The sequence below is a fragment of the Wasmannia auropunctata genome, unplaced genomic scaffold (assembly GCF_000956235.1).
Source record: "Wasmannia auropunctata unplaced genomic scaffold, wasmannia.A_1.0 LD336092.1, whole genome shotgun sequence".
Classification (NCBI taxonomy): Eukaryota; Metazoa; Arthropoda; class Insecta; order Hymenoptera; family Formicidae; genus Wasmannia; species Wasmannia auropunctata.
In genome coordinates this window covers 1,981,432-2,004,829 of record NW_012026798.1, presented here as the reverse complement: position 1 = coordinate 2,004,829, position 23,398 = coordinate 1,981,432, and the positions used below count along the sequence as shown (strand labels likewise).

The 23,398-nt window shown below is 37.5% G+C and overlaps 5 protein-coding genes across 9 annotated transcripts; 2 read left to right on the top strand and 3 right to left on the bottom strand.

Moving 5' to 3' along the window:
* Positions 1–437: 437 nt before the first annotated feature.
* LOC105462951 (WD repeat-containing protein 66-like) lies at positions 438–8,471 on the bottom strand. The gene is made up of 21 exons (XM_011709897.1): positions 8,264–8,471; positions 8,034–8,180; positions 7,851–7,954; positions 7,609–7,763; positions 7,234–7,349; positions 6,654–6,774; positions 6,445–6,571; positions 6,210–6,376; positions 5,523–5,702; positions 5,246–5,354; positions 4,961–5,172; positions 4,723–4,874; positions 4,354–4,562; positions 3,886–4,015; positions 3,731–3,820; positions 3,234–3,365; positions 3,061–3,152; positions 2,275–2,509; positions 1,522–1,795; positions 1,003–1,133; positions 438–888 (listed from the first exon to the last, which is right to left on the bottom strand). Exons 1-21 carry the CDS (start codon positions 8,402–8,404, stop codon positions 814–816), a joined length of 3,099 nt encoding a protein of 1,032 aa, XP_011708199.1. The 5' UTR covers positions 8,405–8,471; the 3' UTR covers positions 438–813.
* A 477-nt stretch (positions 8,472–8,948) lies between these two features.
* LOC105462947 (thioredoxin reductase 1, mitochondrial) lies at positions 8,949–15,689 on the bottom strand. Of its 3 annotated transcripts, none has more exons than XM_011709890.1 (8): positions 14,378–15,689; positions 11,580–11,806; positions 11,372–11,499; positions 11,055–11,284; positions 10,747–10,961; positions 10,483–10,668; positions 9,558–9,916; positions 8,949–9,463 (listed from the first exon to the last, which is right to left on the bottom strand). In XM_011709890.1, exons 1-8 carry the CDS (start codon positions 15,558–15,560, stop codon positions 9,334–9,336), a joined length of 2,658 nt encoding a protein of 885 aa, XP_011708192.1. In that variant the 5' UTR covers positions 15,561–15,689; the 3' UTR covers positions 8,949–9,333. The 3 variants fall into 3 exon arrangements, with proteins under 3 accessions (XP_011708192.1, XP_011708194.1, XP_011708193.1); XM_011709892.1 differs by lacking the exon at positions 14,378–15,689 and adding an exon at positions 12,825–13,033; XM_011709891.1 differs by lacking the exon at positions 14,378–15,689 and adding an exon at positions 12,165–12,346.
* Positions 12,591–17,769, top strand: LOC105462949 (uncharacterized oxidoreductase C663.09c). 2 transcript variants are annotated; one of them, XM_011709893.1, is made up of 5 exons: positions 12,591–12,732; positions 13,298–13,349; positions 16,828–17,018; positions 17,105–17,257; positions 17,487–17,769. In XM_011709893.1, exons 1-5 carry the CDS (start codon positions 12,607–12,609, stop codon positions 17,709–17,711), a joined length of 747 nt encoding a protein of 248 aa, XP_011708195.1. In that variant the 5' UTR covers positions 12,591–12,606; the 3' UTR covers positions 17,712–17,769. The 2 variants fall into 2 exon arrangements, with proteins under 2 accessions (XP_011708195.1, XP_011708196.1); XM_011709894.1 differs by lacking the exons at positions 12,591–12,732; positions 13,298–13,349 and adding an exon at positions 16,304–16,754.
* LOC105462950 (B-cell CLL/lymphoma 7 protein family member A-like) lies at positions 17,626–20,715 on the bottom strand. 2 transcript variants are annotated; one of them, XR_976136.1, is made up of 6 exons: positions 20,453–20,715; positions 19,799–19,874; positions 19,610–19,715; positions 19,358–19,518; positions 18,416–18,573; positions 17,626–17,704 (listed from the first exon to the last, which is right to left on the bottom strand). XR_976136.1 is itself a non-coding variant. In XM_011709896.1 (5 exons), exons 1-4 carry the CDS (start codon positions 20,542–20,544, stop codon positions 19,400–19,402), a joined length of 393 nt encoding a protein of 130 aa, XP_011708198.1. In that variant the 5' UTR covers positions 20,545–20,715; the 3' UTR covers positions 17,640–17,704; positions 19,358–19,399. The 2 variants fall into 2 exon arrangements, 1 of the variants encoding a protein (XP_011708198.1); XM_011709896.1 differs by lacking the exon at positions 18,416–18,573 and having other exon boundaries at positions 17,640–17,704.
* A 225-nt stretch (positions 20,716–20,940) lies between these two features.
* On the top strand, positions 20,941–22,238 carry LOC105462946 (UPF0545 protein C22orf39 homolog). The gene is made up of 3 exons (XM_011709889.1): positions 20,941–21,392; positions 21,462–21,626; positions 21,726–22,238. The coding sequence occupies exons 1-3, from the start codon at positions 21,339–21,341 to the stop codon at positions 21,948–21,950; spliced, it is 444 nt and encodes a 147-aa protein (XP_011708191.1). The 5' UTR covers positions 20,941–21,338; the 3' UTR covers positions 21,951–22,238.
* The last annotated feature ends 1,160 nt before the right edge of the window (positions 22,239–23,398 follow it).

The window sequence follows — 23,398 nt, the reverse complement described above, 5'->3', positions numbered from 1 at the left end:
ACGAATGTCTTTTTTTTTTAATTGATATTTAATTGATTCTACTCTAAATTTTTTAATCGTTATACGCGCTAAGCGTCATCGATTGGTCTCTCTTTCATGATGACGGTGTACGGATATCGTTGCGGAGCGCTTCCTCAAAGCAGTGTGAGACCTCACGGGAGGCGAATCTTTCCTTGCTTCTAGTCTATCGTATAGGTATTGCCTTGGAATAAATTTTTATTCTTTCCGCAGTCAAACATCCTTTTCGCCGACAGTTTTTTTTTATGCCACGCAGAAAAAGCCGGTCTAATTGTCTCGCTGATTGTATTAATTTTATCGTAACATCGGGTTTACGAATATCGATCAACAGGTAGACAGATATTGTTCTTTGGCCATGAAACTGTCGATAAAATAACGACGCGTGGCAATCGCAAATAGTATAATATTAAAAATGTATATATGGAGTATGTCCATTGAAAATTTTTGCTGAACAGTATTACAGCAACAATTATGAAACAAACAATTAAGAAAACGAATTTACGTCATGCTCTTACATTATTACATTTTCCTCGAGTTTCGTGTACCGTTTATACATTTTTACGCGAATTGAAAAAAGAGCTAATGATTAATAAACGCCGACGACGATTCTGCCGGCGGTTCTCTTCTAGCGCCTCTCTTAATCTTACGATTAATTTAAATTTGAAAAAATAAAATAGTCGCGCACGCGGTTTATGGTTTATTAATCGCTTGCGTTTAACGGACCTTGTCACAGCGGTACATAGCTGTAAAAAAAAATCTCTTAGAGTACTGCAAGTAACCGTCGTGCTGATTTCCTCAATTGTCAGCCATAGTTTCCTCGAGCAATTCAACACCCATGATATCCATGGTGAAATCTTTGTAAGATATCCTCTGTATCATAACGTAATAATACATTACTCTTCGGGAAGCCTAATGATGAGTCTATCTTATTTATGACCCATTTGCATTAGTATTTATTAAGCATATTGTGAGCGAGATAATTACCGCCGGTAGGAAACGGAAATTGAAGGATAGGGATGTTTGCGACAGACTTGGTTGAGTCTGGATCATTTCCTCGGTGGGAGATGTGAGTGTTTTGAGATACGTATATGCCTCTTGCAAAGTCAACGGTTCACCTGCGATAAATGGCAATATAAATAAATAAGAATTATATATCGAACCACAAATATATAGAAGATATTTATTTTGAAAATAGTCCAGTTTTAGTTTTATCCTACATTGTTTATTGAAATTTTGATGAAGTCTCTATGCTTTCTTGTCCATTCAAAAGCACAATTTGCTGCATTTACCAAATATACATTTTATTTAAGACATGATTACAAATTTTAAAGAAGCAGAGCACATAAAGTGCTAAATAGAAATAAAATTAAATTTGGTGGATTCTCTTAGTTCACGATCGTAGTAATGTCAGTAATGATTTAAGATTGTAAATTTTTGAGAAATCTCATTTAGTCAATAAGCATCAATCAGTAGATACGGTAATCAGTGATTCGATAAACTTACCAATAGGCTTATCGCCTTCCATTAAATTTTTCAATATTGTTCCTCCGAGTAAAATATCTACAAGCTGCTCTCGCGTTAAAGTAGGATTTTCCATACTGGCATAATCCTCTTCGACGAATGTACGAAAAGCTTCCTTTATGTGGCGCACGCAAAGTATGAACGCGGGTCGGTGATTCACATACAGTCGCACGAATTCTTCAAAAGTGATCGCTTCGACAAGTTCACCACTTTCAGCGTAACGTTTGTACCGTATTTCTGCCATGATATTCTCTAGCTTAAAAATATAAAATATCTGTATTAGCGAATCTTAATTAGTACATGATATTCGCAATTTTTCAAACAAATAATGAAGCTTTTATTATGATTTTAGTACAATCAACACAAAAAAACAAGAACTTATTGCTTATTTGAATTTTAAAATCTGTAGAAGTTTAAAATGTAAAATGGATTTTATTTTCGAAAGTTTTTAACTTATGGCAGAAAAACGTTTATATAAATCAATCATTTCTCTCTGGATATAGATCTGAAAAGATATGATTCTATCTTTAGCGATCCTTTACTGACAATCCTATTATTTAATTTAAATGCATTTCTGACGAAAATGAATTTTTTTATCGATGATTAATTAAAATTTAAAAAAGAATCAAATCGGAAAAGAGAATAAATTCAAGTTTGTTAAAGAATTCGTCATTTATTAAAATTCTGACTGTTGAAACATTGTATGTGTATATTTAGTATTACGCAAAGATATACTTCTTTGTTAGTCGGATAATAGCCAATAGATCGCATAAGATTTGGAATCTGCTCGACAACCACAGTGTCGGAGACGGTTCTGGGTTCGGTCGTAATCTCGCCCTGATGTAATATCTGCGCATAATAGAACATATCCTTTATTTCATTTGCCAGCCATCCTTTCTTTCCGCCATCGATGAGGCAGTAAAACGGCGAAAGCCCTTCTCCGCCTAATCGCGCCATTATATCAACGGATCTGGAAGAATTATCTCTTTAATGGTAAGACTCATTATATGTCATTACGGCCATATTAGATGATGATGTCAGAACCGAGAAATTTAGCTTTATAATACAGATCGAAGTAAATGAATTGTTCGTGTATTACTCATGTTTGATAAAGCGAGCTTGCGTAATGTACGAGTGATTTTTCCTTCAATTTGTAAAGTAACAAATAATTGTATTTAAATTTTAACTAATCATCGATAAAATAAAGATTCATTAATCATCGATAAATAATTCATTTCCGTTAAAAATGCATTTAAATTAAATAATAGGATTGTTAATAAAGGATCGCTAAAGATAGAATCATATCTTTCCAGATCTATACCCAGGGAGAAATGATTGATTTATATAAACGTCGATTCAATATCTATATAGATATGGAACCAACGTCTATAAATCAATTATTATCTGAGCAAAAGACGAGGAGAGATTTATTTTAGTATTATGTATTGATAATAAATATGTGTAATTTCTGAATTTTAATTTATAAAAATTCAACACGGTTGCAATAAAAAGACAGCCAACCTCAGTTTGATTTTCCACATTAACATACACGGATCGTTGTGACCTGCGGTAAACAGTATTTTTTTATTGTTGCTGACAGAGATATTTATTATCTGCAAACAGAGGTGGATTATGATATTCGCATATGTGCCAGTTGTTAAACAATAAATACGTATTGTAGAGTGTAAACTAACTTTTTGCGGATGACCTGTCATGCCGACGACCTTGTATGGATTACCGTCGAAAGGCATTAACTGAAGACCGATTTCTCTATCCGTCGCGAATACCATGTAGCCGTTATTGTCAACAAGTTTGTCCGTTAAGATCTATCGACATTGTGACGATTTTTAACGCATTATAGTTGATTAATTACAAAGAGAGGGAAATTCTCTGATAAATGAGTCAAGAAAAAGAGAAAATTTGAAGTGAATGTAAATTTCTGAAAATACGTGGAATTATCGGGAAATTCTTTGTTCTTTAATTATTTTAAGTTATACGTTACGAAATATTTAACAAATATTTCTAAAGAAAAAATATCGCTTTAGTTATTTTAATACGTTTAATTTTTTAATTATTTTAATGACTTTTAAAATTTGATCATATTAGAGTATCTTTTCAATGTTCCTATTTTACGTTTTCCACTTATATAATTATAAATGTTACGTATATCTTATTAATCTCATTGCATTACTTGAAAATGTTCTACTGGTTCTTTGAACATCGGTCCCAAGTAAGTACCGCAAATAGCCTTGGTAGCGTGACTGAAGAGCTTGTACTTGTACTGTGATCATGAATTACGATATTATGTTTTGTTCACGCAATCTAGACGAATAGCAGGACTATTACTTCAGAATTTGAGATCATGAGGAATCTTTCAGTACTGGACTCGGGGTACCACGCTAGGCAAAGGGGAATTGCGCTCTGTTCGATTCGATCGATACGCAAGATTTGAAGTCCTGGCACTGGATACGGTCCGCTGTAATACAATTATAAAACGTAGCTAGCAAATTATAATTATTATCATCTTCAGATGCTTGGAAAATTAACTATTAGAGTTTAAATTGTTACGTTAATCCCGGACAATTTTATCACGATTTTGAAAAATAAACCCTTTAGTTGCTCTATTATGTTATAAACCGTTCAATTCAATGACAATATCTCCATATTATTCTACATACTTATATAATTCCATTACGTTAATCTTATTTATAATATAATTTTTTACTATAACGTTCATACAAATATTTTATTCGATTAAACCACATCTTTTATGCAATTTCAACGTAACGTAAATGTACTTTTACGATACGATACCTGTGTGCGAGGTCATATTCGACGAGCTCTCGATCCTCTCCCAAAGAGAAAAATCGCGGTGTATCGGAATCGGATGCGGGCGAACCAAAAAGTATATCTCTGATAGGTAAATAATGCGAGTGATATTTTCCAATCAAATTCCACACATTGCGCTCCTTTGAAGCGGCGATATCATTTCTCTTGAACACTACCACAGTCAACGCGTTATCCTACAAATAAAATCTCTTTATTGATTTTAAAAGCCGATGAATTTATTTAATTATTTTAATTCATTAAATTAATAATTAATTCAATTTGTCGTCATAACATGCAACATTATTCGCGAAATACCGTAGAATGTGAGACGGTATATAAATTGAATTTTCTTACTGCGTAAGCCATGTACTCGGTGCATCGCGCGAAAGCGATTTTATTAATGGCCGTCGAAGAATGCTTGTACGGTGTCTCATCTATAGGATCCAAGGTGATAGGATGTAGAATCCAGATTGCCCCGTTTTCTAAACCACACACGAGCATATCGCCTAAAAGAAAATTATTAGCATTCGCGAAGATTCTCTTTTCTTTCTTTACAGTAATAAAGAGACATTGGAGATTCGTCAGTATGTACATCTCGGAGAGAATTTTATAGCTGTAACCGCTTTCAAGGACTCGTGGCTTTCCGGACAGGTAACATAAATGAAGTTTTCATCAATCATCTGTTTTTCAAGAATTGGCAGGTAATCCGGAAGAGGCGGCGTGCTCCTGGCTATCATCAGAGTGCACGTCTCATGGTTGTATAAATGCACGGTACCCTGCGCGTCGCCCACAACCACATAATTCCTGTTTGCAAAATTATTGTTGTTACGTTCATTTCAACGGAATCCTGCTACAAGCCTGTTTGGAATTTTTCTACCTTTCTGGATGAGTGTCCATACTAGTCACGATTGCGACCGGATGACTAGTCACGAAGTGACACTTCTGTTTTCGAATTTCTATTCGCGCTATTATTCCCGTAGAAGAACCTAGAGCAAAATGTAAGATAAAAGAAAAATATCGTAATATAACTAATATAATATATCCAATATATTTACTACATGTATATTGATGTTTTAACATTATTTAATATACGAGTATAATATTGTTATATAATTCATATGATATATATCGCGAATAATTACAAGAGTTCTTACATGCAAGACAATTTCGGACATTAAATGGAAAATGCTGTAGAGTAGCATCCGTTGGCAAAGAACCCGATGTTTTTTCATTAGTTGCGGTGGGCTTATTATTTTTGTAATTTTTAAAAATATATTCTGCGTTAACAGTGAGTTTTGAAACTGTTTTCGTTTTGCTACTATCCTGACGTTCTTCTGATTTATGAAAATATATCAATGTTATGATTTGTATCTACTTTTTCTTTTTATTAAGCATTGACATGCATAACAAAGTCTTTGCTTTCTTGTTCATAGATATGGAAAAGCATATACGAAGGAACAATTTTGAAACAACGAAAGTATCAGGATTAAGAGAAATATAGAACAGATCTTAGCGAACATTTTTCTTTGAATTTTTCAAAAGTTTCATATAAATCTCTATATAATTTATTCTATACAAATTTTTGTATTTTTCAGAATTTCTGTATAAATTTATTACTGTTTAGAAAATTTCTCAGATTTTTTAAATCAATTAAAGTACTTTTTAAAAATATTAAGAAAATCTATAATTTTTCATGTAAATTCTGAAATATTCTAAAATTTTTTATTTTATAATTTTTGAAGAAAACAAAATCTTTAAAATAATTTTAAAAAACTTTTTAAAATTTTATATGATATATCAGAACTTTTTTCACCAAAAGGTTCTTTTAAAATAAAGCTTACTTTCAGATATATGATCAATAGTAAATACTGGAGCTATCAAATTGGATTGAAGATCGAAGCTTAGCCATCGAATGGAATCAAGATCGCAATTTTCACACCAATACAAAAGTCTCAACTGATAATCATAAAAATTAATACGGCCATTCGAATTTCCCGTAACAAGCATACTAAAATTATATATCACTTTCACATTAAGTACTACTAGATTTACTAGAGAAATTTTAAATTTATATACCCTTCGTTATCCATGATAACTGTAATACTGCTCTTTTGTAAATTAAGAGTCTTTTTGTGTTTCTTTTTCTTAATATTATTAGTGTGCTTGTCTTTGCAAGAAACATTATCCCATACCAAAACGCAGCCTGAAATAATAGCGATATAAAATAAATATTATTTAATAGGTAATCAGGCTATTAATAAATTATTAATAAAAACAGACGATACCATTTGTACTCGCTGTAAACACTTGTTGCATTTTCGGAACGTAGCATGATGTATTAAAAATTCCAATATGTTGAAATTTTGTCATAACTTTGGGACAATCGTAGCTCAAAGCTTGACCATTCTTAATCATGAAATTCAGAAGTAACATATAAATGTGTGTGTGTGTGTGTGTATGTGTGTGTGTGTGTGTGTGTATATATACACAAGAAATATATGTCGTAGCAGCTTTATATCCTAGGACGTTGATAGTAGCAAGATCAAATATTGGATGAAATTTTATATAAAACATTTTTTCTCCAGTATTTTTCTTTTTCGGTTTTCTAAAGAAAAAAAGCTTTTACGCTTAAAATAATGCTTACAATTAGTGTAGTAAAATTTAGCTATATACTTCATTTATAATGTCTTTTTAAAGAGAACAAAACTTGAAACTTTATGTAAAGCTAAAGAAAGTAATTTTGCGATACGAAATCGTATCACAAAATTCCATTTTTAATTTATTTGTATTATATTTCATTTAACAATTTCAACTAATTGTAAGAAATATACAATTACACATAACAATGTATTTTTTTTCACTAACCCAAGTTATGAACAAAACGTGATAATCGGTCGTCAATGCAAATTGTTCCGGACATTCGTTGTTGAAAGTTATTTCCTTGACACGTTCAGACGTAATGTCGATTAATGAAATCGATGCTGAAAATATTTTAAATAAATCAGCATAATTCTGGATTATTCAATAGTTGTAGATATCCTTAAAAATTTTAGCGATAACAACTTTGAATCTTTTTGTAAAAAGGTAATAATTATATAATAATATAAGAAGGAAGATGAAATTCTTGATAATATTATAAAAGTGTATATATAAGATAATATATACTATAAATTGGTACTTAATATTGTATTCAATTTTTTAAGACAAGGAAGTAAATTAACGAATGTATAGGCAGCGCACCATCCGGTTTATCCTTTCCGTAAGTCCACAGCCAGAAATGTACATTCTGAGATTTTTCATCGCCAACGGTGACTATTTGTTTGGCATTAGGACTGATACTGGCAGCTGTGATATCTTCACTACCGTGGGGATTGAATAACGTGCAAACGGGAATTCTGAGAATATTAATAATCCCGCTAACTTTTTGACACATTAAGTATCAGTAACATCGCAAAGCAATTCGTAAAAAAAAAAATAACTACCCCTTTTCTGTATCCCAAACCACTATTACGCTATCCTCCCCGGAATCTGCTGTTAACAACCACTTGCCGTCACGCGAGGTCGATAACATTCTAACAGCATTTCGCTAAAAAGGACAAGGTCTTTCTTCAGTATTATTATTTGCCAGTAATTGTTTCGCGGCAAATTCCCAAACGTATACCGACGTGACCCAGAAGTGGTAACATTTTCCTCAAATTGTAATCATAAATCACGGCCACGTGCGAACAGGCGTACGCCAATAGCGCACGATTTTCGGTAGTTAGATTTATAATAGGTGCTTCCGGATTTATCCCGAAGGACCATTGCAATTTCTAAAGAAAAGCAGTAATTTTTGTTAAATTTAAAAAATGCCAGATTCACTAATACATTATTTTTCTATGTTCTTTTTACTCACGAACGGGCAAAGATCGTGCTCCGTGTGTCCTTGCTCGAGACATTTTTTCTTCGCGTTTGTTTCAATACTTTTCGTATCTTTGGTAGTTTCGATTCGAGATTGATCAACGTCCGACGGAGAAGCGGCATTACACATCGCCATTTTATAACAAATGCGACTATAACAGTCAATTCATGGGATGAAGAAATGGAATTGAAAGTAGAATTCGGATTTGCATTTGATGACTTCGTCGATATTAGGCTGCGTTCCGTTTCACGCATTATGCAAATGATTTACCTTTCTAGTCTTGTTTTATTTGATGAATCATACATCATGCGTGAAACGGAACGCAGCTGTAGAAATAACAAAAATTACTTTTCATAAACACAATAACGTTTATTTAATAGTTTTAATATAATAATAATAGTGTAGTATAAATTTATAACGCAATTATTTATAAAAATAGTTTCTATCTTGTTATAGAAATGCAGTATCAATCTTGTGAATATTTTGCTACGATGGAGCCATGGCAAATTATTAAAAACGATGTACAAAAGCATTAAAGACTAACTGTATTTATTTGCTATTTGTCGCATTTTAAGACACTAAGATGAATAATTCAGTTTAAATAAGAAATTAACTTTGAACTGGTGAGGAAATGAGCTTTTGTTTTTACAAAAGAAATTGCTTTCGAAGACCATGTCAATCATGATTTCAATATTTCATTAATATTTATTTTTTTATTATCGCTATCAAACAGGTATTACGGTAATTTTTACAATGCGTATGTTACAAGATGCGTGTTCCTTGGAAAAACAATGTATATAAAAAAAGTGCTAGTGTGCCATAACGGATTATAACGGATCATGTGTTCTCTTTCCGAATTCTATTTTTTTTTTTTCACCGTTTTTATTTTATGCAATACTGCGGTATTCCAGCGCTCTCGTATGCAACTGCGGAAAAACTGTCACTCAGCCCAAAAGATATCCGCCTGAGCTCTGCCACAAAGAGTACGGGCCGCGTTGTCTCCTAACGGATAATCGAAAATCTGCGAATGTAATCGAGAGAAGTGCCGCCACGCGCGCATTGATCTAACTGCAGCAGCTTTGCGGTTTAGGATCCAAGCCCGAACGTTTGGTAACGGATATGCGTGTAAACTCCTCCGCTACAGTCGGATGAATACCGACGGTGGACTTCAGTTTCGGGATTGTTAGGCCACATCTGCGAAAATACAAGGAAATATAAGTTAGGTGGTTAAAGATCAAGTTTTTAAAGAAATTATTATGGCAAATTGTTATCGGGATCGAGCGCTTACTTAATAGCAGCCGCGAATCCTTGAATCACTTCGCCTGCGTTGGGTCCGACAAAGTGCATTCCAAGCACCTTCTCGTCGCCGTGTCTAAGCGCGACGACCTTCACGTAACAACGATCGACATTCTTCTGGGGTACGAAGAATTCCGTTGGTTTGTAATACGCGTGGAAAATCTCTACCGCGTCTTCCCCGTGGTTCGCGATTGCCGCCTCTTCGCTCAGCCCGACGCTCCCGTATTCCAAAGGAGTAAACACTGTCGTCGCTACATTTGTGTAATCCATTTTCTCGGTCGAATTACCAAACAGTCTTCTGGCGAGCAGCTTACCCGCGTGTATAGCGACCGGCGTTAGTTCGGGTTTTCTCTGCAATAAACATACGAAAAATTATCATATTGTAAATAATATGTAATAGAAGAGCTAATGAGCCAAGCTAAATACATACTAATACATGCTAATAATGTATATCAATAATAATCATGTCAACGTATAAATATTTCAACAATTTGATTTAAAAAATATAACGACTATAATCGTGTTGTATTTATATTGTGTTACAATTTAAATTCTCTGTTGCATTTAACTCACTATAATTAAATATTAGAATATTTCTAATATTATAAATATAAATATTCAAAATTCAATAAGATAAATAATTAACGATTGAGCAAATAGAGAAATGTAACGAAATAGGTAAAAATTAAGTTTAATAATAAAATTAATTATAAAATAGAACGCGTTTCGAATTCACAGTCTTCTTCAGTTAATTATATAGCAACCATAGAATTGAAAAAATCGATTAAATAATATAGATATATATCTATAAATTCTTAATGCAAAAATTAAATTAAGTATATATAGAAAAATATTTAAAGAATTATCTAAATCTCAATTCAATATTTTTTTTTATACGAAATATTGAAAAAACTTACATGAAGCACATCGCCAACCGCGTAAATGTTTTCAACGTTCGTCTGTTCGTTAATTGCGTCGATCTTGCCAGTTTCCGGAACAAGCTTCAACCCGGCGTTTTCCGGTTTCAACTCTTGAGTGAGCGATCGTCGGCCAATAGCAAACAGAATGGTATCGTATGGATCATCTTTATGAATTTCGCCGTTCTAAAAGAAATTCAAATTATAAAAACACTCGAATGCAGTTATTTCAATCGTACATATAAATCTGTACAATTTGCATACTTTGTCAACCCAATCAGCCTGAAGGCGGCCATCCTCTCGTTTCGAAACCTTTTTAAGATGCGCCCCATATTCGAATTTCACGCCGCGTTGCTGCATCTCCTCGGTAATGTGTTCTGCCATTTGCCGATCAAATCCACGTAACGCGATCGATCGAATCATTATCGTCGTATCGTAGCCCAGGCCATTAAGAAAGCCAGCGCACTCCAGACCGATATCTATATCTCATCGCTAAGGAAAATCTCAATTTGCACAATTACAATGGAAAGTCTAAAAAACAAATCGTATAAAATGCCATGGAAAAAGGATACATCCAGCACCGACAATGAGGGTTTTTCCTGGAGCACGCTCCAAACTGAAGATATCGTCGCTAGTTATACCGTATTCTAAAGCACCTGGAATATCGGGATACCTAGGTCTACCACCTACCGCGATTAATATGTTTTTAGCCGTAAAAATTTGTTCCTCTCCCTTTTTGTTAATTCCAACTACCGTGTGTGCGTCCTTGAAATGTCCAACAGAGTTGAAATAGCTAACTTTCCTACGGATAAATATTTCAAAGAGGTAAATACTTTTATCGAAATGCCTTGATTTTATGAGGTTTATTAAAAATTAGAAAATAACCAACTTTGTTCTGAGTTCAACGCGAGTGACCCAGTTCACAGACTTGATGTGATTTTGTACGGCAGTTCTCAACTCCTCCCAGTTGATTTTCACAGTCTTGGGATCCAGCTGCCAACCGAATGTTGCAGCTTCCTAAAAACGATACGATTCATCAGATCAGACACGAATCCCATTTATCACTTTAATCGCAATAGTTAGCAACGTTTATGTACATGAATAGCTTCGCCGAGCAGTGCGGCTTGATGCATGAGTTTTTTCGGTATACATCCCACGTTGACGCAGGTACCGCCCAAGCCCCAAGTGGTGCCCATAGGAGAGGGCGTTACATAATCCAAAACTGCGACCTTCGCGTCTAGTCCCACAGCTTCCTTAGCTGCTGCCAGGCCACCGGATCCTCCGCCGATTACCAAGAGATCGTACGTGTAGTCCTGCTGATCCGCTGAAAGGATGATTTTTCTATTTGTTATACCTTGTATAAGAACTTTTTAACGAAATAAATGATCAGAAACAGTTAAACGTTACAGAGCTGTAACGCTCAACTTTTTGTAAGAAAAAAAAAACAAATAAATAAAAGAAACTTTTCACGCGGTCAATAGAGACGTCTAAAAAAAAAAAACCTCGCGTCTAAAAAGACCACACGTCTCGAGTGTCAAAATTCATTATCATAAATCAAGTCGCGGATGATCCTCGGGTCGGTTCGAGTTCGCGCGCCAGCCGGTGTCGCAACTTTTCTTTTTACATAACAAACCGCAATCGCGACACTACTCGTCGGTCGGTACCTTCCCTCGGACACTCACTGCACATGCAGGCCATCGCGCTTCTGCCATAGGCGAAACCGGCGTCGCATCCGGCGGCGAGGAGCGGCCGCCGACGCGCTAACCCGTGCAACTTGGCGTGCGCGCATCGAGATGACACGAGCCGCGCGAACACCGTCAGTGTCGCCATGATAATCGGCGACATGCAATTTTTCACGATTGTCGAAGCACGTGACGTCAGCCGTCGGGCGTCGCGGCACCGTCGCAGTGACTCGCGGTAGTGATGCTCCAACGCCACGCCGCGCCGCGCACTGGCGAGAAGCGAAACCGGAGTGAGAGGCCCGAATACGCGTGTCGTGGTCACGCTATCAGCCGCTAGCGGCTAGCCGCACGCCACAGTCCCGTACAGCACACTCCGCGCTCCTCGCCCCTTCAATAACGACGACGACGACGCCAGTCTAGGTGACCGGGAACCGCGGGCGCGATGAGATCGATCCTTATAACCGGCTGCAACCGCGGTCTAGGCCTGGGCCTGGTGAGGCATCTGATCGAGTCGCCGAGGCCGCCGGACCGCATCTTCGCCACTTGCCGCGACGCGAGCAAGGCGACGGTAAGGAGACCGCGCGGGGCGAGACGGGCCGATGCCACTCCGATTGACGCGCGTTATGCAACTCGCGCGTGTGTGAAAAAAAATATACTTACCGATCGGCGCCATCGCTACTCTCTTTGCTCCTCGCGCGAAAGAATGAATCTTTTCCAGATTTGTCTGGCGTGCAACTGAACCGTCGAGGTCCCTTCTCTTACTCGTTCCACCACTGTGCGCCAAACCCGATTCGAGCGACGGTTAAAGTCACACTGACACGGGACACCGACGAACGTCGGCCTCGTTAACCACAAGCCTCCGTCACCGCCATCTATTATACGTCATCCTTCCTCCCCGGTTTTCCCTTCCCGTCGCCGCGATTTTGCGCCGGTGAGTCACGATGCGAACGCGCGATCCGTACGCGATACCGATATTCGAACGTTGCGCAAGTCGGAGCGTCCAGGACCGGTTTTTTGCTCTATCACGGCCTGGCGAAGCCTGGTTGTCGAGATACAATCGCGAAGAAACCCTTCTCGTCGCTCGCGTTTATATACGAAAAGAGGGAATACAAAAATGAGGGAAATCTTTGCAGGAGTTACGCGCGCTCGCCGACAAATCGTCGACCGTACAGATCATCGAGATAGGTAAGCCAAAACTTCTCGCTAGTCTGTCAAGTATTCATCCTGAAAAAATTCATCCTGATTGACGCAAAGGAATTTGAAATATCGGATCGTTCCGCTGGAAGAATTATCTTGTTACCGTCGCGACGAAACGTTCTTGTAAAATAAAGACGTGACTGGGATGATTTGCAATTATGTATGATGAAATCTCTCGCTCTCCAGTTGCATACGACTAATGCCTATTTATACCCATTTGTAGATCAACTTTAATCTTGATTTAACTTACTTTTTTATCTTCTAATTCTAAGAATTGAAAAAAACGCAATGTACTACGCGCTCGCGACACGGCAGTGAGACCGATAGTATTATCTGTATCCGAGTAAACCGATATTTAACGAATTCGCGCAAATGTTACTGTAACATGTACGTTGAAACGTCATCTTTCAAAATATGCCAGATGTCATAACTCGATATGACTTGATTGATCATGACATGAAATAATATATCTAATTGGTATTGCATGAGTTGCAACACTATTTTTTTAAAATTCCTACGAACTTTTCGAGCAACTTAATAAATAAGGAGATTATAGCCTTAACATTTTGTTTGCAAATTACTCTGTCATGAAAAACGAACGCGCTGCAATAATATTATATTCAAATGTAATTGCAATATTGCGCTATTCCAGATTGAATTTTTTTTTCATTTTATTTTGTTTATTATAAACGCCAGTAATTCGAATTAATCGATCATCGATTTCAAGCCGGATTTTAATTTAAAAAATATTTGTATTCTTGTAAAAATTTCCTGACCTTTATTGAAATTCATACTGTTCTCTAAACCATGTGTCGATTAAAACAACTAAAAAAATATCCTAATTAATTTTTAAAAAAACTGGTTATACTGGTTATACCGGTTGTAGCGCGGTGATAAAACAATGACATAAACAAATTTTTAGCCCGTTGATTTTATGAGAATACCTTAAGCAGACTGAATATTCTTATAGAAACATGTTTTAACTATCGGGTAAAGAACAATGCTAATATATTTACCTGCGTGCGGTGACGTGAGAAGAATATTTTGCTGCTGATCCTCCACCTTATTGTCAACGTTGCCATCTATCTCCAATTTGCTCTCTGCTTCTTTGTTTTTTATTTCATTCTCGGCATCACCCTCTGTTGCACTTCCTGCTTTATTCTCCGTTTTATCTATCTGATCTTCCTGTTTGTTCTCCACTACATTCTCGACATCGCCCTCTGTTTCGATCTCTAGTTTATTATATTTCTCTGGTTTATCTATTTGGATCTCCACTTTGTTTTCCACTTCGTTCTCGACATCGCCCTCCGTTTCGATCTTTAGTTTATTATATTTCTCTGGCTTTTCTATTTGGATCTCCACTTTGTTTTTCACCTCGTTCTCGACATCGCCCCCTGTTGCGCTTTCTGCTTTATTTTCTACTTTCTCTATCTGGTCTTCCAGTTTGTTCTCCACTGTATTTTCATCATTGCCCTCCGTTTTGATCTCCAGTTTATTCTCTGGCTTGTCTATGTGGATCTCCACTTTGTTTTCCACTTCCTTCTCGACCTCACTCTCCGTTGTGCTTCCTGCTCTATTCTCTACTTTGTCAGTCTGTTCTTCCACTTTGTTTTTCACTTCGATCTCGACATCACCTTCCATTGAGCTTCCTGCTTCATTCTTTACTTCTTCTCTCTGGTCCTCCACTTCGTCCTTCCCCTTATTCTCGACATCGCCCACCGTTATGGTCACCAATTTATCCTCCGTCTTGTCTATCTGGTTCTCCATTTCGTTTTCTACTTTATTTTCGACATCACCTTCCGCTTCGCTCCCGCCTTTATCCTCTGCCATGTCTACCTGATTTTCCATTTTGTTTTCCACCTTATTCTTAACATTGTCCTCCGTTTTAATTTCTAGTTTATTCTCTGACTTGTCTATTTGGATCTCCACTTTGTTCTCCACTTCGTTCTCAATATCACCCTGCGTTTTACTCCCCACTTTATTTTCTATCTTGCCTATCTGGTTCTCCACCGCGTTCTCCACATCGCTCTCCGTTTTGTTTTCCGTTTTATTCTCTGTCTTACCGTCTATTAGCCTCTCTGTTTTACTCCGCGCTTTATGTTCCTCGGTTTCTTGATCGCTCGAATCAGAATTGATTGTTTGCGATCTTTCGCAACAAACCAACCATGCTTTCACCCTGTTCGCTTTGCGCGCTTTCATACCCGTGCACCAGACACAGATGCGAAACGAGGAAAAATAAAATCCGAACGCGATCGCAAACGTCTGGAGCGGAACACGTCGCAAATATTCCTATTGTAGAAAAAAAAGACGCGATTTTGCCGAGCCTGTACTGATCGATACGTGCTATCTGATAAGACCTAGCTCTAAGTTTTCAACTTGAGAAACGTTGAAGATCAATCCTTTCTCGCGCGCGATAAGGAAATCAATTTTCATTCTTTATCGGCGCGTGATGTGCGACTATCCGTTAAAATGCGATAAGGAGAATCGTCGCATTATATTTAAACAGTTGAATTCACATGCGTTACATGCAAAAATATCTCTACGTCACGTCTCGCGTGTAATAATTCGTCGATCGATGTAAGAAACTCAATAAGAAACACTCAATAAGAAATAGCAACATATAAATCATATATTCGGTTCTCTGTAATTTTTAATAAATAAGAGTAGAGTCGCGAAACTGCCTGATTCTTCAAATTCCTTTAATTTCCATAAACATTTTAATTGCCACAGCACCCTGCGCTTAGCGTTGCGCCAAGTCGAACAATTCTTGCAACATGACTAGAACTTCAACAGTCCGGAAATCTTTAAAAATATATCGCGGATATAACTTTAGACTTGTTTTTGTTATTTACTCCTTTGTCTATCTTGTAGATTATAGATATTAAAGTGGAGTAAATATTAAAGATAACTCAACTGTTTTTTTTTCTCTTTTTTTTTTTTTTAGAAAAAGTCTTAACATGTTTTCATCAGAAAGAGCAAATATATTAATTTGAAACCCCTGTAACATAAAGCGGCGAATTTTTCTGAAAGTTTCCCTTCAGGATTATGAACTTTAATTAAAATTAATGTGATATTAAACTTGTGGCAATATATCTGTTTCATGATTTTATTAGAAATAAATTATGAATTTTATTTAACCTTATGATGTCAGGTCGAAGCAGTGACAGAATTTCTTTAATTTTAATTTTAAATTAAATTTTAATTTAAATTTCTGTAACTGTATTACAAACAGTCTGACGAAGATATAAAAAATGCTGTGTCACGTCATTATGTCGGAAAGCCCTCAATGACATATGCTGTATCCTCTGATAAATGTGCTTGTATATAATACAAACCAGATTTATCAAAAATTTACTGTGCAAAACAAAACTCAAACCTACTTTTCACAAACATGTAGCTTAGAAAGTTCTAGCATCGATCGTTCGAGCGAAATAACTTTACGCTGTCTCTCTTTTTTTTTTTACAGATTTAACGGATACGGATAACTATAAGAGAGTCGTAGACACGGTGAGCGAAAAGGTAAATGGCGCCGGTCTCAACGTTCTCTTCAACAACGCTGGTATTTCCAGCAAATTCACGCGTCTCGGCCTCGTGAAGAAACAACAGATCATCGACGCTTTCCTCATAAACACCGTGGCGCCGATTATGCTAACAAAAGTACGCCTACGGTCATTTCACATTCATGAATTTTACATTGGCGAATAGCGTCGGTTCATAACTGAGGAGGTAACAATTGATTCAAGGCTTTCCTGCCGCTGCTGAAAACAGCTGCGAAAAATTCCGAGGATAAAACGGGACTGAGCGTGAGAAGAGCAGCGGTCATCAATATGACATCTGTTCTGGGCAGCATTGCCGAAAATAACGACGGCGGTTTTTATCCTTACAGATGCAGCAAGGTAAAACTTTTCGAGGCTCAAAATATTGTACATCTCGAAATGCATAACTGCGTTTAATAATATTTGCAAAGTATGTTACTGTGTTTGTATAATTCATAGATTTTTACGTTTTTTTTTTTAACTGGGAAATCTATGCTTGGAATGTTACGCTCTGAGATCAATACATACACATAGTTGAAACACTTGAAATAATTTTGAGAAATCTTATCTAATCTCACTTGCAAAACAGGCGGCGCTTAACGCAGCGACAAAATCGATGAGCGTCGATCTGAAGGCAGATGGAATTTTGGTGACGTGTTTACACCCAGGATGGGTGCGCACCGATCTGGGTGGCAGCAACGCTCCGATGGACGTCGACACCAGCGTCAGCCGTATTCTGGACACTTTGAACTCATTGACGGAAGAACAAACCGGTTGTTTCGTGCAGTACGACGGTAAAATACTGCCCTGGTAATCAATCAGTGGTCAAGTAAAATGTTTAATCAAATAAATCTTTTATACATAATGTTGAATACGTATGAATTTTTAAATATTTTAAACTAAATATTAAATATACATTGTTTGTGTTAAAAAAAAAACCAATAAATAAATATACATATATTTTTATTTAAAAAAAAACTTGCAAAACGCGAGGAATATTCTTCGAACTTTCTACGACTTATCTTGTCAAATTTCGACTTGATGTTTCATTAAATAAGTGGAAATACTATTATAAATTAGATACTTCCACAAATCACACACATTTTTTTACATTTTGAAATAATCGCTATAACAATTTAGTGAGAATACCTCTGTATCTGAAGATATTCTTACTAATTTTTATATCTTTATACAAACATGCTACAAATTTATTATGTTTTCATAAGCGATGTATGTACTGATTGAGATCCAACTATTTTATTCGTATGAGCCCAAGCTTATTTTGTACATGTCACGGTGCTATAACGTAACGCAGAGGAATGCAAGTTCTATAGTATCGATAGATAGAAAAGAAAATGGTACTCGAGATATATACAATGACTTTTAAGGACTATCAGAAGCATGAACTGTGTGTGAAGGTAAAATATATGTATATGTATGTACGTGTTTTTTTTTTATAGCACTTGTCTTACTTGCAAAACTAATCATAATAGCATTCGAGTATTTTTACAAGGATACGTCCCTTGGTGCAACAATATATCGTTATAGCGAGAAAAATATAGTTTCAAAAGAAAGTAATACTGCAATGTTACTACACAATCGCCACGAATGTACAATCCGCTTCATTATCGAGACTTTTTCAACGCTCACAAAGTCACTTTTACAATTCTCGTATCCTAAAATTTTGAAAGAGTTACATGTAACATGTGTATTACTTTACTGTTCCCGAAACGGGTTACAATCGCCTCAAATCAAACTAATCTTTCACTCAAAATTTCAATTCTTTAATGAATTTCTTGTGAATCGATATGGAATGAGAATCAGGACTGAACTCAGGACCTACGCGAATCGATCGCTTCTACATAGAGCTGCACATCACTTCTGGAGGTATTATGTAGAAATCAGAATTTAATATAAATAGATCAAATTAGGATGATGCGTAGCTCAGTGCAGTAGCGTCAGTGGAGCGGTTGATTCGTAGTCGTACTTCTCAGATTCTAAGTTCGATTCCAAGTTTCGTCCTGTGTACACTTTATAAGTGACTGATTCAAGAGGTAAAAATTTTGTGTAAAGGTAATATACATACATATACATAAATGGATTGAGCACTCGCCTGATTTCATTCTATTCAATTAGCCGATCGTTGTTTCTAGTCTCTAAATTCAATGAGGAAATTCGTAATAAATTCATATGTAAAAAAATAAACTCCATTATACGCAATTCAAAACGTTTCGTAGGACTGATACTATTTGTAGTTATATAAGTATATGTATGTATATATAATATATATATATATATATATATATATATATATATAAAATTAACTATATCTCACTAAATTTGGATGAAACAGAAAAGAAAAACTTTTCTCGCAATTCATCCATATTGAGAGGTATGACTTAACGCAAAATTATCAAGTGCAAATTCACGAAGGAGAGATAGATTCCTAAATGTGTCAACCTCTACACGACGTTGGCGGTGATGCTGATTGCGGGTCGAACATTAGTCAGTCTTTAATCTCTTGGGGGCGGGTTCGCTGTTTTGCGAATTGGAGTCCTCCGAAAAGCCCAAGTGTGCAGAGAAATCTGTCAGCCCTTGGGAATCGCTAACGGTGGAGAAACCTGGCGGTGACAGAAAATCCGTATTTCGTTAAACCACAACGATAACTTTCTCACAGGTAACTTTCACGAATTACCAAAAAACCAAACTCACACGTATTGGAGTCTTCTGTAAGTCCGAAATTAGAATTTGACGAATCTATTCCTCCTTTCCTCGGCAAACCGTTCTCCTTGTCGGAACCAGTCTTCCCTTTTTTCTTCTACAAAGTACATTCATTCTTAATTTGAGCATCCACTCTGATTAATTTTAATCAGCATGAATTATTGTTCTTGCGTGAAGTACCTGATCTAGTGTCGATATCGGAACCCATTTATATATTTTCATAGTCGTTTCTCCTATTGTGACCCATTTTTTCTCCCTGCGACCACATACAAATTCAGAATTCTGTTATGTATTTATTACATAAGTAACGATTTTCAATAGAACGTAAAAGCAAAAACATTCGTTATTCATTACACAATAAAGGAAAAAATTCGTCATTTTTCAGAGCCAAACTATATGTTATATATACTATATGTTATATATATAGCTATACGCTTGTCCTTGTTGCTGTGACAGACTCTATCACTCTATCTGAAGCTCAGCTAGGAAATCGTTGATCGAATTGACGATATTCTTATCCGAGAACGTACGTTTCCAGCGGATTAAAAACATGACAGCACAGTTCCTACATAATTTTAATACTCGAAACGGGCATTTCAATTTCGAACATCAGCGACTGGCCACGCAGTCTCTCATTAGCGTTTTCGCGTGCACGCCCTTCGCGACAATTGAAACGGGGACGAAAGCACTTGTCCCACGATTTTCGCACGATTCACGATTCCTTTTCCGAGAAGCCAAGCGCCGAGAAACGAGCGATAAACGACAAACGGCACGCGTGCCGGCGATTCCCTTCCGCCTTTCTCTCACCCTTCGACACGGCACAGGGAAACTTACCAATGGCGAACTTTATCAACCACTTGCATCACACGTTTAATGTCGTCCTTGGCGCGACTACGAGTCTCCGCGCGCACCGACCGCGACATCATGTTATTGTTCACGCGCGAATTTAATCACCGGTAATCGATTATTGCACCAGTTACGCGGCACCAGAGACACCGGGACATCCGTGAGTGCCGCGAAGAGGTTAGGAAAGTGACAGGCAGAGAGAGAACAAGAACCTCTACCACCCGCAACTCATATCCCGCGACCCGCAGGTTCCGACTTCTGCCCCCCGTTTCCTCTTGCCGAGCCTCCTCCATCAAGCTCGACACGCTTATGTTTTTAGGTTCTTGCGATTGGTCGCCCGACTTGTAGATTTAGGGAATTTTAGACATTGTAGACACTAGACTTGCGACGACAGAAAATTCGCGGCGGTCAATTTCCCTAGGAATAGAGCGACTGGACGAAAATCAAACCATGAAAACACATATTTTAAAAAAAGAATTTAATTGGCAACGCTTTAAACTTATTACTACTATTCGCTACTTGAAAAGTTATGTTATCGATGCTCAAGCAAATGTAAATTAAAAATTATTACAAAAATTTTTAAAGCAAGTAAAATTCCTTCCAGGGAGGGCAGGGAGCTTATTTTCTAATTTTGAATAAGCCGCAACAATGAAGCAGTTCTTAGATCCAACCTAACCTATATCTAACCTATAATTCTATATCTTTTGACTGTGATTTTAGCCACTTTTACCTTAACCAAACTTATGCCTAACCATCGCTTCTAGTTGTAGTTGTTATATTTATATTGTATGTTAAATACGTATCCAGCGAGTAAATAGATAATCTATTTCTATTTTTCACGTGATATCTCAAAGATTGATGTACTTTGGTGAATATGAGCGAAGCCGGCGAAGCGAAAGAGGAGAAACCTCGCGAGTTCGAGTGGATGGTACGCGCGATTACGCCTGTATTCACGTTACTTCGGACATTTTATCAATTCGCATTCCTCTCCTTCCAGGTGAGGCCGTGTATGATCTACAAGGATGAGTATGACGATTGCACCGGTGTGAAAGCTCGTTTCCATCAGTACTTCATACACGGCGAAACGGTCGACTGCAGCCAGTGGAAGACCGATTACAAGAACTGCTATCAGTGGGAGAAGTACAAGTCGGAGGAGGCATATGTACGTAGGTTGCTACGATCGGCGTTTCGCCGTCGACGAACGCCGGCGTCTGGATGCGTCGCGATCAAGTAACACCGGAACGAATGTGTGTCTTTGCAGAACGAGCTGATCAAGAGCGAGAAGCAGCGCCGGGCGAGGCGATTGCACGCGCATTACCAGAACGACGTCTGGGAGAAGAGGGAGAAACCGCCGGAGAACTGGAACGCCCCGCTGCCCGAGTGGATGCAGAAGGAGTTCCAGAACTCGTATCTGCACATACGGAGCCAGGAGATTAAGCAGGGCACGGAGGCGTCTTCCCTCGACACGAGGTGCACCATATTATAGCAGCGAATCTCACGTGTGTGTCTTGAGATTTTTTTAAGGCGCGTTCGTGAAAAAGCGCTGTGTGTCTCTTTAATTGTCATTTGTCAAACGTAAAACGTAAAAAGGATAAAATGACGCGATAAAATAACGTTGATCTTCGAGCGTGCCTTAAGCGTATAAAGCCTGTTGTACATACATGTATTTATTATTTAAGCCGAGAGTCACGAGCGTTCAGTAATATACATATATATATATATGTATGTGAAGTACGTTTTGCAGCATGTGAATAAATATGCCATCATGACGTAACGCTCGATGTCTTGACCTTGCGCCAGATACTGGCGCGATTTACGATGATACACATCCTTTAATTTTGTCAACAGAATTCACCGCTCCGCCGGCGAATTGACACGAATGGATAAACGACGAAATAAGGTAAACGTACCAGTGGCTGAACGTGTATCTATGTCTGAACACGTACAAAAAATTTATTAATCTCAAATACTTTTTTTATTATAATATCAAAATTTAATTGTAAAAATATTTAAAGATTACAATTAAATTATAATATTATGAAAAAATCATTTAAAAATAAATCTATGTGTACTTGTTCAGACATAGATACAAGTTCAGCCACTGGTACGTTTACCTTACGTCCATTCGCACTTTGCAAATTTATATAATAATTTTGAATTTTCGAATCGATAAACTTTATCGCGAGGCGCGATCGAGCGAGGGACGATTCGATTCGATATTAAATCCGATATATAATGCGGGAACACATCCTCGATGCCGAAAGCGTCTCTCCCGGCTCTGAAGAAAGAAGGGAAGGCTAAAGGTACGATTTCATGCTGACGCTCGACACTCATTTTTAGCGTCAAAATAGATCACATGATCAAAATTGACGAATTGACCAAGCATCAATTTTGATCATGTGATCTGTTTTGACGCTAAAAATGAGCGTCCGGCGTCAGTGTGAAAAGGCACCTTAAGAGCTTCGGGACTTAAATTTCGATTATTTACGATCACGTTCTTTCTCAGCATTTTGAATCCATTCGTTTCCCGCGAAGGAAGTAACGTTCTCTCATCGCGACGAAGCGCGCACGCGCGACATTTGTCTTCGCCTTGAACCACCGAGCGCGACGCGCGACGGCGCAGAATCTCGCGGAGCGGAACGACGCGTCGAATCGTTACGTCGGTAAGGTCGCGGGTGTCGAGCACGATGCGCGGTCTTTCGACGGCGCGCCGACGGGCGATCTCCTAGTGCGTCCTCGTCGCGAGGAAATCGAATGGGAAAGGAAAGATTCGCGGGAAGGAAAGATTCGCGCGGACGCGGGCAAGCGTAATTGGAACGCCCTGCTGCAGTGTTTCGAACGTCGCGGCGCGCGTCCCTTCCACCCCTGCTCCTTTTTCCCCACCCCCGTCGCCCCCCTCTCGTAATTGCGCCGCTCGTTCTTTCCGTTACACAT

Bases quoted from the DNA above. Each gene is read 5' to 3' on its own strand.
- LOC105462947 (XM_011709890.1), bottom strand. From the start codon at position 15,560: ATGAAAGCGCGCAAAGCGAACAGGGTGAAAGCATGGTTGGTTTGTTGC. The intron at 11,807-14,377 runs GTAAATATATTA...TCATCCTTTCAG, and splicing joins TCTCACGTCACCGCACGCAG to CGGATCAGCAGGACTACACG. The intron at 10,669-10,746 runs GTATGCAAATTG...AATTTCTTTTAG, and splicing joins AGGCTGATTGGGTTGACAAA to AACGGCGAAATTCATAAAGA.
- LOC105462951 (XM_011709897.1), bottom strand. From the start codon at position 8,404: ATGGCGATGTGTAATGCCGCTTCTCCGTCGGACGTTGATCAATCTCGA. The intron at 6,775-7,233 runs GTTAGTGAAAAA...TTCATGATTAAG, and splicing joins ACGTTTTGTTCATAACTTGG to AATGGTCAAGCTTTGAGCTA. The intron at 4,016-4,353 runs GTATCGTATCGT...ATTGTATTACAG, and splicing joins GAATATGACCTCGCACACAG to CGGACCGTATCCAGTGCCAG.
- LOC105462949 (XM_011709893.1), top strand. From the start codon at position 12,607: ATGAGATCGATCCTTATAACCGGCTGCAACCGCGGTCTAGGCCTGGGC. The intron at 12,733-13,297 runs GTAAGGAGACCG...AAATCTTTGCAG, and splicing joins GCGACGCGAGCAAGGCGACG to GAGTTACGCGCGCTCGCCGA. The intron at 17,019-17,104 runs GTACGCCTACGG...AATTGATTCAAG, and splicing joins CGCCGATTATGCTAACAAAA to GCTTTCCTGCCGCTGCTGAA.
- LOC105462946 (XM_011709889.1), top strand. From the start codon at position 21,339: ATGAGCGAAGCCGGCGAAGCGAAAGAGGAGAAACCTCGCGAGTTCGAG. The intron at 21,393-21,461 runs GTACGCGCGATT...CTCTCCTTCCAG, and splicing joins CTCGCGAGTTCGAGTGGATG to GTGAGGCCGTGTATGATCTA. The intron at 21,627-21,725 runs GTACGTAGGTTG...GTGTCTTTGCAG, and splicing joins ACAAGTCGGAGGAGGCATAT to AACGAGCTGATCAAGAGCGA.
- LOC105462950 (XM_011709896.1), bottom strand. From the start codon at position 20,544: ATGATGTCGCGGTCGGTGCGCGCGGAGACTCGTAGTCGCGCCAAGGAC. The intron at 19,875-20,452 runs GTAAGTTTCCCT...ATGTGGTCGCAG, and splicing joins GTTGATAAAGTTCGCCATTG to GGAGAAAAAATGGGTCACAA. The intron at 19,519-19,609 runs GTGAGTTTGGTT...TGTCACCGCCAG, and splicing joins TACAGAAGACTCCAATACGT to GTTTCTCCACCGTTAGCGAT.